Source organism: Choloepus didactylus, chromosome 5, assembly GCF_015220235.1.
Source record: "Choloepus didactylus isolate mChoDid1 chromosome 5, mChoDid1.pri, whole genome shotgun sequence".
NCBI classification, from domain to species: Eukaryota; Metazoa; Chordata; class Mammalia; order Pilosa; family Megalonychidae; genus Choloepus; species Choloepus didactylus.
The window spans coordinates 138,501,558-138,515,042 of NC_051311.1; the positions used below are offsets into that span (position 1 = coordinate 138,501,558).

Below are 13,485 nucleotides of genomic sequence, written 5' to 3' on the forward strand. Positions count from 1 at the left end.
TAGGGGGATAGAATTTCTTCTTGTCTAAGCCAAGGCACATCACCATCTCTAAGCCTGAGATCCTAATACAAAGAGATACCATTTGCTGATTTGAGTCCTTATAGGTCCTATCAACACACAGAGGCCAGAGCACAGCTCAGCAGGCTCCTCCAATTGGCCGTGTGTCTGGTCAAGTCAAACCAGGACCACTGACTGAAGTGAGACAAGATAGGCCTTCCTAAGCAATGGGAAAAAAGGCAGGCCAAGCCAATGGGAAATGATTGGAAATGTGCAAGGAACTGGGTTCCCAAGGACTGTGTGGGGAGTTTAGCTAGGTGGAGAGTAAAAGAGGGAATTCCAGACCCAGGGAATGCACATGCAAAGGTGTGAAGGTAAGAATTCAAATTCATGGGTTGTGTCGTGGGTAGACCTGTGTGGTGGGAGTGCAGGGCTAGCACAGGGGGTAGCAAAGGGGATAGTAGTAGGAGATGGGGCTGGATATGTAAAGCCTTGAAGGCAAGGCTGTGTGTGGGTTTTAGTTTTACAGGCAATGGAGAGCTACAGGAGATTTTTGAGCTGAGGAGTGCCATTAAGGAGGGGATGCTTTATACCAATTAATTGGGCAGTGGGGTCTGGAGTGGTCTGGGAGGGACAAAAAGGATTGATTGGAAGCCAGAAGAACAATAGGAAGCTGCTTTGTGACCAGAATAGGAGGAGATGAAACTCAGGAGCTAGTAGGGGGAGTGAAGAAAGGATAGATAGTGGGAATCATTATAAAGACAAAATCAAGACTGGAGAAGTTAAGCAAGATCATGTACTTAATGGTAGAGCTGGGGGTGAAAACACAGACCTGTTGTCTAGCCCTTTGCCTGTCACATCGTGGCATAACCAACCCTAGATATGTCTTTCTTTGTTTCTATTGTGCATCTATATTTTTTCAGGTTAATTTGTTTTTCATCCCTTCTTTCCCTACCTTTCCATATTCCCTCTAAAGTTTTCATTTTCCCTTCTAGGAGAATGCTTGCTTTTCCTTTTTTTTATTTTTCCACAGCACAAGCTACACATTTCTACAAATGCACCCAACAGACATCTTTGTGCCAGGCACTGAGGACAATGACATGACATCAGACCCTGCCCTTGTCCTCAAAGTGTTCATAGCTAGAAGGGGAAGACTGACCGTAAAAATAAATAAGTATACTAATGTGTTATAGGAGCTTTGAAAGAAGTATGTATGTAATAAATGGAGGATGAAAGAGTAGTTAATTGATTCTACCAAGTGGAGAAATGGTGTTAGCTTTGGTAATAATGATGACAATAGCAATAACTATAATGCTCGCTACTGACATTTATTGGGCACTAAAGGCGTTCAACACTGCATTAAGTGCTGTGCTTGTATTATTACCTAATTTAATCTTTATAAAAACCTTACAAGGTAAGGTTATCCTTATTCAATAAATGAGAAAACTGAAGCACAGAGAAGCTAAGAAACTTGCTAAAGATCACACATTTATGCGCTTGAATAATTAAATGTATTGCTTATCTACCCAGTGCATGTCACGGAAGAAGACAATGGTTGTTCCCTGATGAATACAGTATACTCCTTGCTCCGAGTCTGGAAGAGAAAACATTCATGGGAGTAAGGCAGGCTTTCTAATGGAGAGATGAACAGAGCACTGTGGGGGCACAGAGAAGAGTACAACTACCTGGAGTGTACTCCAGGAGTGGGGGGAAGGCTGTGCCAAGGAAGGGACAGCTGAGCTGGATTTTGAAGAACGAGTTGGTTGTGAAATTATTCCCCAATGAGGAAATAGTACATACAAAGGTGAAGAACAGGTAGGTACGAGATGGTATGGGATAGTCAGGAACATCGAGGTTTGTGCATGTGAGTGGTGGAGGAGGCAGTAGGGAGGATGGGATGCCAGTTGATGATGTGGGAAAGACTGGTCAGAACCAGATTATAAAAGGCTCAAGTCAATGCAAAGGCATACGTAGGAGGTAGTGGGTGGCCAACAGAAGTTTTTAAGTTGGCTGGTGCCATGAAAAGAGATTCATGAGAAATGAGGAATCTTACCAGTGAGGAGTGAGTACAATAATGTCATTTTCAGTGGTGTTAGACCAGCTTCTAACCTCCAGGTACCTGTCAATGCATCAACTACAGCAATGTGCTCACTTTCAGTAACCTGAAAGAAGTAGGACATTTTCCTCCTCTTTAACCCATATGATTATATTTAGCAGAAGCAACCGTAAATAAAGTCAGAGAGGAGAATGGAGATATGGACATTCCAAGGCACTGAGAAGTGGAACAGGAATGGGCAGGAGCTGTGAGGGAAGCCTGAAAACTGTTTCTCACAATTAAGAGTGGGTGCTGAGAAGACAGTTATTGTCTTGAGCATTTTACTACAATACTAAATGAATAGCTGTAAAATGCTCATAGGGATGGTTCAGGGCTCTGTAGCCTAAAACCCAATATTAGAAAGAATGACGGAGGTCCTGGGGATGGGAGGAGAGCACAGGTCAGTCGGACGGATCTCATTGTTCAGTATGTTACAGACTCAAGTCTAGCATCTCACTTTGGGATGCTGTCTGCTTCCTGGACACTTGGGTGAGTGGGCTAAGGCCGGCTGACGGTTTAATGGGAGTGAGAGCTGCCTTTCTACCCAGCACAGCGTCTTCCCTCAGTTTGGAGGAAAGTTGCCTGGGAAGTTTAATTTCATCTGAACATCGGAGAAAAGATCTCTCTTTCTCTCTCAGGCTTTCTCTGAGCTCTCAGAATCCTTGAGGAAGGGGAAATAACATCAAAGAGCGGGTGAGTGAGGGTTGCACCACCACCCCACCCCCGCCTTTTTTTGGTAATTTGATAAAAGCATCCAGCACTTTTTGAACTCCAGTTATACCCCCCAATCCTAATCTGCCCTGTTCATTCTAGAAATGCCTGCTTAGGCAACCTGACCTTAAGACAGGAACATTAATCAATCATTTTGAAATGAACTAATGGCGTATTCCAGACTTTTTCAGGTGTGAAGTTGGTGGTGATGACATTGATCCCAGTTAATGGCATGACAGATATACTGGAAATGTAATTCTTAGGATCATGAAACAACATTAATTAATCACTTCTTTTAATGTTCATAAAGAGGACATCAGGCATGCTTTATTTTTTGTCATGCCACTTTCCACAAGAAAATATTTTTATAGCCAGTATGTAGAGGCAATATGGTTTAGTGATTAAGAGCCTGGACTTTGAAGCCAAACTGTATGTTTCTGAGACCTAGCCCCCTCCACTTACTGGCTGTGTGACTTTGGGGAAGTCACTTAACCTCTCTGTGCCTCAGTTTCCTCATCTGTAAAATGGGGATACTATTTTACCTATCTCATATACTGATATAAGGAGCAAATGAGTAAGGCTGTATAGGAGTTTGTTGTTATTAATATTATTTCTATTAATGTCAGTCCTGTGTAGTACCCTTTCTAGAATGGGCCTTTCCTCCCTGAGCTTCACATTGTATACTTTCCTAAGAGGAAAGAAGTAAACATTTGTTAAGTGTATATAGTCTATGACAGATATCAGATACTGGGATGGACCCTCAACATATGTCATCTCACTTGATTTTCTGACTTTAGATTATTATCTCCATTCTAAAGATGAGGTGAGTCCAGCTCAGAGAACTTAAATAACATTCCCTAGTTGGTATAGAGCAGATGCAAACTTGAACCCAGGTTTGGCTGATTCCAATGCTCATGTTTTCCCTCTGTATCGTGGTGCCTCCTAGAATTCTCCAGGGGTAAGTAGCAAACTCTGGAAAAGCAGAATTTAAGTGTATGTATCAAGGCTGGAGTTTTCCCAGAATCCTGTGCCCCCATCTGCCTTCCTCTCGTACAGAGGTTACTGAGATGGTTTCTGATGTTGTCTCTCCTGCATCGTGTGATTATGCTAAGGAGAATGCTATGGAGAGACAGGCAGCCTGAATCAAGCCCCTCCTGTTCCCTCCTGCCCAATGTCCCCTCTTAATATCTCACCGAACCCTCAGTCACATAGTAGACTGCCTTCTAGTAAGGTCCAAAATACCTGAACTGGTATGCCAGCTCCCGAGGGCACCAGCAAGGAGACATCAAGACCCTCTAGACTCCTTCCCATACCTCCATCAGGTCTATGAGCTTCCAGAAAGTTAGATACTTCATTATTTTGTGAATGACTTGGACATCTTCTAGATTCAGTTCATGGATGTTTACATCTGGGAACTTCTGAAAGTCTTCATAACTGCCCGGGCATCATTAAAATGCAGACAATTCCAAGATTGCACAATTCAACCTGTAAACGCGTGTTGGGATGACCCTGGCTCTTTATTGAGAAACCCATAAACTTTCCACACCTTGGCAGTTAGATGGAATATAGATTTGAAGATAATGTTTTGGGGCTTATGGGAATCAACATCATTTTACCTGTACACTTCAACCTTCATTTTCATTTGTGGTCCACTTTCCTGCATCCTTCAGTACCACACCCTGAAATTATCATATATTCTTATACATTAGGTTGTGGTTTTTTGTTTTTTTTTTTTTTGTTTTTTTGCATATTGTATTCCAAGCCCATGCATGCAGAATGACAATTACCACTCTACCTCAAGCTTAGTGAGTATGCAATCAAGACTCATTATCCCCCTTATTCTCATTCCATTCACAGCCTTTATGTCTGAAAACTACCATGAAGGGAGAGGAAGGGATTGCAGGATATGAAGGGAGGAAGAAGACAAAGAAGACAAAGGACTTGCTAAGGAACTGGAACAGAGAGGGAATGATTTAAGTTAAGATAGCTTGTCTGTGAATCTTTCTTCTTTGATGGTTGAGAAATTCCACTTTTTGTATATCAGTTTCTTGAATTGTAATCCTTTGGGTCTGCAGGAAAGCTGTAATTTTAGGAGGCTCACTTCTACAAAGGTTATGGCTATGAAGAAAAATCAGCATTTGTGGGCCCAGGAATCAGAGTCTAAAAACTCTGTTTGGATATTTAATGTCTCATAAAATGTAACATAGGAAAAGACTTGGGGAGTATCAGAGCTGAAAAAGATCATGGAGACCATATGATCCAACCCCCTCCTTTTTAACAATGAGGCTAATGAACCCAGGGGGTTGAGTGATTTATCCAGGGAACATGGCTACAAGGACGGATAGAGAGACTGGACTAGAAACGACCTCCTAACGCTTAAGCCAGCATATTTTCAACGTTACCACACATTGCTAATCATTTACAAACATTTGAACCAAAGTATGAACCATGTATCATAAATGAGAGAATTTTAGTGAAAGGAGAGTCCTTGGAGATCATCTGGTGCATCTCCCTCCTGAAGCAGGAGACCCTTGGTGAAATCCTTGACAGATGGCCACCAGTCTCTGCTGGCTGAACTCCAATGCCGGAAGCTCAGTTCCTAACAAGGCAGTTCGTTAGTCTTTGGGTATCTCTATACATTAGTAAATGGTTCCTGGAAAAAGCTGAAATCTGTGTCTTTAGAACATCAACCCATAATGAGTGAGGGGGATGAAGGTGAATGATGTGGTATTATTGGTTGCAAGTAGAAAAACTCTTTTTCTCATCTTAAACTGAGAATAATAATGCCTACCTCATAGGCTCACTGTGAGGACTGGAGACGTGGTTTATAAAGCATCTACCATCGTGCCTGGTTCAAAATAGGTACTTAAATTGTACTTATTATTGTCTTTTAGTATCATTATTCCATTTTTTGAAATTATGCCCCTTGAAGCAACATCGACTATGTCTAATTATGCAAATATTTGAAGGTAGTTAGCATGACCCTCTAAGTCTTCTCCTCTTCAGACTAAATATTTCATGATTCTTCTACCGTTCTTCCTATGATGTGTTTTGGATCCCTTCATTGCTTTCATTCCCTCCTATTTGTCAATTTCCCCCTTAAAATGTGGTGGCCAAATGTGGTCAGTCCGACGTGCTCTACAGTGAAATAATTACTTCCTTGATCTGGACATTGCACTTCTCCTAAAACAACCTAGATTTATGTTAGCATTTTTGGAAGCCAGATCACACAGTTGGCTCAACTAAAACCTGATTCTTCTGTCCAGAACATTAGCTATGCCGCCCAACTTTGTGTCAACTGCATATTTGACAAGCATGACTTTTACATCTTTATCCAAGCTGTTGATAAAAATGTCGAACAAGAAAGGGCCAAAGGCTGAGCTTCGAGGAACACCTCAGATCTTTCCCTTCATTTTGACATCCATGCACTATTTAGGTGACATTGTTTCACCAGTTCCAAATGTACCCACCTGTACTATCAAAAACAACTCAACAGGATATCCAGTTTCAAAAACACAAAGAATGACTATCTTTAATTTATCCGGAGGTAAAATACCATTCTTTTGCCAATGAAGACAGGTTTTGAACCCATAATTGGGAAAACATGAACTCAGAAAATAATTTCATGTTTGAGTCACTACGTAACACTTAAAGAAAAAATTTGTCTTCTCTTAATGTGAAATGGAAATGCTTTGCTTGAGTGCTTTTTTCCTAAAATGTTTTCAAATTACTCTTCGGGTCTGGGGGAAGGAGGCTGGAGCATTTGCAAGATTTTTTGTGAGGGGAGAGAGGAGGTTATTGAAGTGTTAGAATATAATTTTCAGGAACCACAAAGACAAAGAGGGGATTTAAAAATGTTGGCAGGGGAGGACACTGTCCTTTCCTTTCCTTTGGATGTGTATTCCTAGATAGTAGCTTTTATTATTTTTTAATGATTCTCAGAGGAGATTCTTCAACTTTTGGGGGAGGGTACCTTCTTTCTCTTATTTAACATGCTTTTCATTAAAGAAATAATACCAAGTTCTCCTGGTACAGCAGAAGCCAGTTTTTCTTCATTTTCATGGTGGAGCTAAAGAATGGTTCTTGCCATCACATAAGCTTTGCAAAGTAGTCAAAGGTTTGGAGGTAACCTCTTGTCATCTTCCTTCCTTCAAGGGCTCATTTCGTATTTTTCAATGGCTTTACTTTCCAATCTAGATATCATGTTTGTGGTTATAAACTTAATTCTGTTCCAATCTATCTCTCCAGCCCGTAATTGAACTAAGTATCCCAACATCTAAAACTGTATTATTGTGAGCATACTTTCAGATTCCAAGGTGAATAGACAGGAAGTTAGTACTCTCAGAAATTGCCCAGGAAATAAAGATAAGTTTGCATCATGCCAGATATTCTAGGAATGATATTTTATAGGTCACCCATTCATTAATTAATATTATTGAGCACCAACTACATTCCAGGTACTGACCGAGGAACTGAAGACACAATGGAAAATAAAATAAGATTTAAGTCCTCCCTTCGTCGTGCTTCAAGTCCAGAGTGAGAAACAGATATTGATATTGTGAAAAGTGCCACAAAGGAGGAGATGGTGTCCAATCATTGGGGAGGTCTTCCCCAACTAATGTCTTACCTGAGATTTAAAGGTGGAATCGGGGGAAGAGCACTGGGGGCAGAAGAAACAGCATGTTTTAAGGCCCAGTGCTGGAATGGAGCATGGTCTGTATGAGGGCAGGAAAATTCCAGTGAGGCTGGATGAATCACAGAGAGCAAGAAGGAAGGGGGTGTGAGTTGAGCTGGAAAGGCAGAAAGGATCCCACATAGACCTTGTAGGTCAGGCAGAGAATGCTGTCAGTATCTTCTAAACCACAGGAAGCTGTGGAGGGTATAGGAGGAGTTGCATGTGAAGTGATCAACTTTGCATTTTGAAAAGATAGCATGTGGCTGTCATGTGGGAAAGAGGTGGAAGAGAAGCCAGGTTGAGTGACAGGAGACCAGGTAGCAGATCACTGTGTAGTCCAGGAAGGAGATGGTGGTGTGGTTTGGTGTGGGGTGATGGAAGGAAAGATGGAACGAGGTAGAAGGAGACGAGGGATGCTTAGGGTAAATTGGCAGGATTTGGGGACTGCTTATGGAGGTGATAGAAAAGAGGTGTCAAGGGTGACTTGAGAGTTCGTCATCCATTTTATATTCTTGTTTGAGAATTTAAAGATTGCAGTTTTAAAAATTAAATTGGACAACTTTGTTAATAACTTCTGTTGGTAAAGCACAATGGAAGTAATTCTAAAACCAGAGTCAGAAATTTTTTTCAAGCCTTGCATCTATTATTGGCAAAGTAGGTGACTATGAGCAAGATGGAAAATTTTATGTATCTTTGAGGATTTAATGGAAAAACAATAGTACCTGTTGATTGCTTATCTCATCAAGACCTCATTAAGACATGTGGAAATAAGTTTGTAGGGGACATTTTCAAACTAAATAACCCAATTATCTTTATTTCATTATTATTTTGGACTAAATCTCTAGACCCTGTAAAAAACTAAAGTTTATCCCCGCCGGCCACCCCAACAAAAATTACCATTTCCTTGCATCTTACTTTAACCAACCACAGTATTTTCCCATGTCAGTATATAAGAGGAGCCTTTGGACTGTGTATATATATAAGCCTGTTCATGCATTTGGGATCCCCTGACACAGCCGGCCCACAGTCTAAGCCCAGGTGCCCAGTTTCCATCTGGACTTTTGACAAATGGTGCGGTCAGAATTTAGAAATCAGAAACCTGGGAAAGGTGCAATGTAATGGACATAGCCACCCCAAATACCATACATGTTATCACCATCATTTAGCACATAGTGCAGGAAATCCTGTTCTTTGCAGAAGAACTTCAAAGAACCACTTCTAGTTCTCCTGGGTAACATTTATTTTTTCCGTTGCTAACCCCAAAGCGCAGACAGATATATATTTTCCCCTAGAAAATTGCTAGTGACACTTCATTTTTCCTCCCATCCTCAACCCACTGTCTAATTGACCTCTCTGAATTTCCCTGACCTTCTAGGCTGTAGGGCTGTACTTGGCTGTTTACAGAGGCCCACTTACTGCCCCTACCTGTTTCTTTCTTCACTTTGCTCCACACTTTCTCTTTCTTCACTGGATTCTGAATTTCTGTTTCATATTTCAGCCCAATGTGTTGATCATCAGCCCTTCTCTGCCTCAGTGTGAATTCTCTCTTGTTGCCCTAGAGACTTTCCTGTGAAGACCCAGCTTTATCTTGCTTATTTTACCTTACTTTTGAATTTTAAACAAAGAAGCCTCTGCTCAATCCATCAGAAAATGAATACATGATGTTAGATCCCTTAAGTGATTTGTTCATTCGCTAGTTTATTCATGTACCATATGCTTACCGAATGCCTACTGTGCTGGGCACAAGAGCATAGAGTTGTGAATGCAAACACTACAGATTCTACAGGAAAAGGCAGTGAACAGGTAAACTGACATGCTAATCATTATTTCACATTCATTATTCCATAAAATTGCTAGATACTGGTTTTATGGAAACACAGCGGATAGTTGTAGTTCCTGCTCTCTGGGATCACTGGGTCCCAGAAAACTCCATCCTCTATTCCAGTTATCCAGCTTTATTTCACAGGCTGATGAGCTTGTGTCATGAACACCCAGATTGTGATTTGGGAAAGTAGCAGTCTTCTGGGAAAATTTTTATGGTTGATCACTCTGAGCAATTGAAACAGAAAATATAAACAAGTGCTCATCATTCAAAGCAGGATGCAGAACGGCTATTCACTACATCATGGAATTATGTTCTTACCACAAAAATCATTTTCAAATGCAATATATATCACACCAAGTCAGAGGAAATATGTACTAGAGGTCCTTGCAGTAAATCTCGCACCAGAATGGCAGCAGAGTGATTAGTAACTTCAAGGTATTCTCCTATGTGCTTTACTCTAAGAATGAGTAGTTATTTTTCATCTCCTCGAGCTGTTAATTATAACAAGATGAATGGGCTCAAGCCTTGCCAGAAGCCATAACTCTCCATTTAGTTGACATGACCAGGTTCCCAATTTCGGCCTTTGAGAGCTTGAGAGTAGAATAAAGCATCAGCTTCTTCTGACCTTTCTCCTCTGTCTTCTCTGGGCAGAATATCTCAATGCATAACACAGTTGGTGGAGCCATGACGGGGCCTGGGACTCACCAGCTCGGCAGCGCTCGGATGCCCAACCACGACACCAGCGTTGTGATTCAACAAGCCATGCCATCTCCCCAGTCCAGCTCTGTCATCACACAGGCACCTTCCACCAACCGCCAGATCGGGTAAGGAGATCTCCTCTGCTGGCTCTGGGTTCTGGCTGGTGCTCAGGGATTGTTTTGGACTTTCTCCTTGTTTCTGGTACTCAGATTGGATGAGACAGAAGTTGGTATTCCTGATGGTGTGATATTGCTTACAGTTCAGTTTGATGTTTTTGATGATGTGAAGGAGAGCCTCAGTTTGGTGGAAGATCTTGTGATCCTGGACTTTGGGGGTAGAGTCAAGTCATTCTGTGTCATTGTTTCTTCAGTCAAGATTTGTGAACTTTAAAATGACTATGGGAAAAACCATGATGTTGTGGAGACCTGAATGTAGTGCTCAGGACAAATGCTTGATGATGGTGGGTGGAAGTTTCACCAGCCAGCCACCTTCCCCAACAGAATATGTCTCTCCCTTTGAAGGGGCCATCAAGCCCATTATCTGTGCCTTCTGGGTATTTCCAGTCCTCCTTCTCATTGTTCTTCCCTGTTTCTCTTCCTTGTTGACACCTCCTTATTAGCTCTCTCCTTCCTCTTTATCAATCCATACTCATTCCTGGAGTAGGTAAAACAAAGAGAGCAGGTTCTCTCCCACTCATTTATTTTAAAAGGAAATCCTGAGCTCTAGAGAGAAATTGGTGGAGTGGTCCTGCCATCGAATCCCAGACACCCCTTACGATATGATAGAAACAGCTCTCGCTTCTGGGTATCATGATGGCTCTGGATCTTCACTACTCAGAGAGTGATCTGAGGGCCAGTAGCCTTGGCTTCACCCAGGAGTTTCTTAGAAATACAGAGGTTCTTGTCCCACCCCAGACCTACTGATTCAGAATCTGCATTTTAACAAGATCACCAGGGATCTCCAGGTGGTTGGTATGCTCATTAAAGTTTGAGGGAAACTGCTGTGGAACCATTGGTCAAGTCAGTGTAAGGGAAAATGGAAGTTCTTGGGGTGATGTGGCTGGTTTGAAAGGATTTAACAAACCACAGGAATGGGGTAGGATGGTCAACCAAGGTTCTCAACCAGTGGCCGTACTGCCCTAGCCCCAGGGAGTGTTCAGAAGTGTGTGTGTGCTTGTGGGGGTGGTGGTGATGGGGTGTGTGGGGGTGGCTGTTGCATGGACTAGAGGATGCTTAAGGCAATCCACAGGTGGGACCCAATGTTTTAAATGCCTGTCCCTCACTTGGAAGAACTATCCTGGCCACAATGACAATGTGTCCCTTACCCTTGGGGACACTGGAACTTTACGTTCTAATCTCAGTTCTCCAGATTTATTTCCTGACTTTATGCAATTCATTCAGTGCCTCAGCTTCCTTATTGTGAGAATGAGACTCGTGTATGCTCTTTCCAACCTCTCCAGAGGAGAAATTAAGATGAAATAAAACATCTAAGAGCACTCAGGTTCTTAGGAAGAAAAGGTATAACTAAAGCCAAAGAGCTATGATAAATTTATACTGCTGGTTACTGAGAACTGGCTGCTCTCCATTCCCAGACCAATCTATTTAGATTAAGAAGGAGAGTTTGCTGTGTTTGCAGCATGCATTGGAATTCAGTTTGTTAAATATGGTAACTTTTTAAAAATTTTAGAAACTGCCCCACAGTTTTTCGGTGTTTCTTTTTCACTTTGATTTTAATGCCTGTAGAAATTCCAACCAACAGTGAGCACTGGGGAGAACATGGGCTTATTTCTCCTTAACAGCACCATGCTCTATCTAGGAAGGGATACGTTTTCTCTCACTTTTCTCAGCCTATCAGGATGGGTTGTGACATGTGAAGACCCACCCTAACTAACAAGAATTGCAGGTAATGACTATTTTGTGAGTTTGCCATGGGGTACTGTTGGTTTCCCATTCAAGAAATAGAAAATTAAACTGGCCGTTTGAATGCTGGGCTTTGTTCAAAGAAGCCAAGGCTAAATTAGCAAATGTCTCTGTTAAAGATTTCTTTTCTTCTCAAATGGCTATGGGAGCAAATGCTGCTACAATCTAAAGCAAAAACCTGTAATATACTAAGAGGGTGGGGTGGTTTCATTAAAGACAGCATCTAAATCTTAAGAGTTTCTTAGAAATACAGAGGTTCTCTTAAGAGAATCTCTTAAGAGATTCCACTGTAGTGGCTTGGCTTTGGGCAGACAGTTCACAGTTAGGCCAGCTAATTATAATTATTTTACTTTTCTTTCAAGGGGGAAAAAATATAAAATGTGCTAGAGTTTACTAGCACTTTTACAGCATTCTTTCCCCCCTGGAGTTCTCCTGCCTTCCCCACTACCCCCCACCAACTACCCTCTCGGGGCAGCCCCTCTTATTCAGCCATTGTTAGTACAGTGCTGGGTTTTGTGAAATAATCTTTTAAGGGTTAGCAATAAATTCTAAGATGGGTGTTGACTCGGTCAAGAATTTATGCAGCTGGTCCAGGGCTGGACATTTGGGTGACATTTGTAGGCTGTGTCACTGTGCTTGGATAGATGGGGGTGTTTTTCTGGTACATTATGTCTCCTGACCCACTCCATCTTCCAATTTATTCCCCATCCTGGGGTCTTGTATGTCTCTCCTGGTGTGTTGAAGGAGATAATTGCCACTTCTAGGACTCTGTCTCATTGCCAAGCTTGAGGGCGGCTGTTTCTTTTCTTCAAATTCTCCCTGTCATGCTTACCATGTTGATTCAAACCTCCACATGCTATCATTTCCATTTCTTCCACGTGACCCATCCAAAACCTTGCCCGGATCATTGTGGGGGCTCAGCAAGGGACAACCCAACCCATCTCACCAGTGGATTTGGTATTAAACTCTAGATGGTAAAATTTGGAGATGGTTTACTCTTTTATTTCCCTCAGCAAAGAGGAAATGAGTACTTATTTTAAAACATGAATTTCCTCTGGAGACTGTGTCTTTAAATGAGCATTTCAAATTACAGATAGCTTTTTTATTTTATTTTTTTTCTTGAGGCTGCACAGAACTATATTGTAGTAATATTCTGATTTTTATCACAACCTCAAATATTTAAGTGTCAAAATCTGGCCAAGCCACCTGCAAATGTTTGCCATGGCTACTTGCCAACAAAAACAGCAAACAGCAATGAAAGTCTTCATTCAGGCTCAGTGCTTAAGCTGCATCCAGCCAGGGAGGCTGGGACCCACCTGCGCCCACGCATGGGGCTTTTTTTGCTGCAGTCACTGGGTGTGTTCACGGCTAGAACTTTGTGAGAGAGGAGGCCGCCTGTCTCCTTCTCCCCTTCTTTCCATCCCTTCTCCCAGAGCTTTGACTTCCATTGCCAGCCTTCCTTTTGCTCTCTTTTCTGTCCCTCTCCTTTCATGCTGTAGCTTGAAGGCTTCAGTGTATTGGGAGTGATGTTGACATAAAGTTTGGAAAAATAGGAGAGACAGCA

General features: G+C 41.9%; 1 protein-coding gene across 3 annotated transcripts in view; it reads left to right on the plus strand.

The window, feature by feature from the left end:
* The window catches only part of CREB5 (cAMP responsive element binding protein 5), a 454,493-nt gene that overhangs the window by 187,986 nt on the left and 253,022 nt on the right, over positions 1-13,485 (plus strand). For all 3 annotated transcript variants that reach the window (XM_037836968.1, XM_037836966.1, XM_037836967.1), the window contains exon 5: positions 9,955-10,127. In XM_037836968.1, coding sequence (XP_037692896.1) covers positions 9,955-10,127 — 173 coding nt within the window. The remainder of the gene's footprint in view (positions 1-9,954; positions 10,128-13,485) is intronic.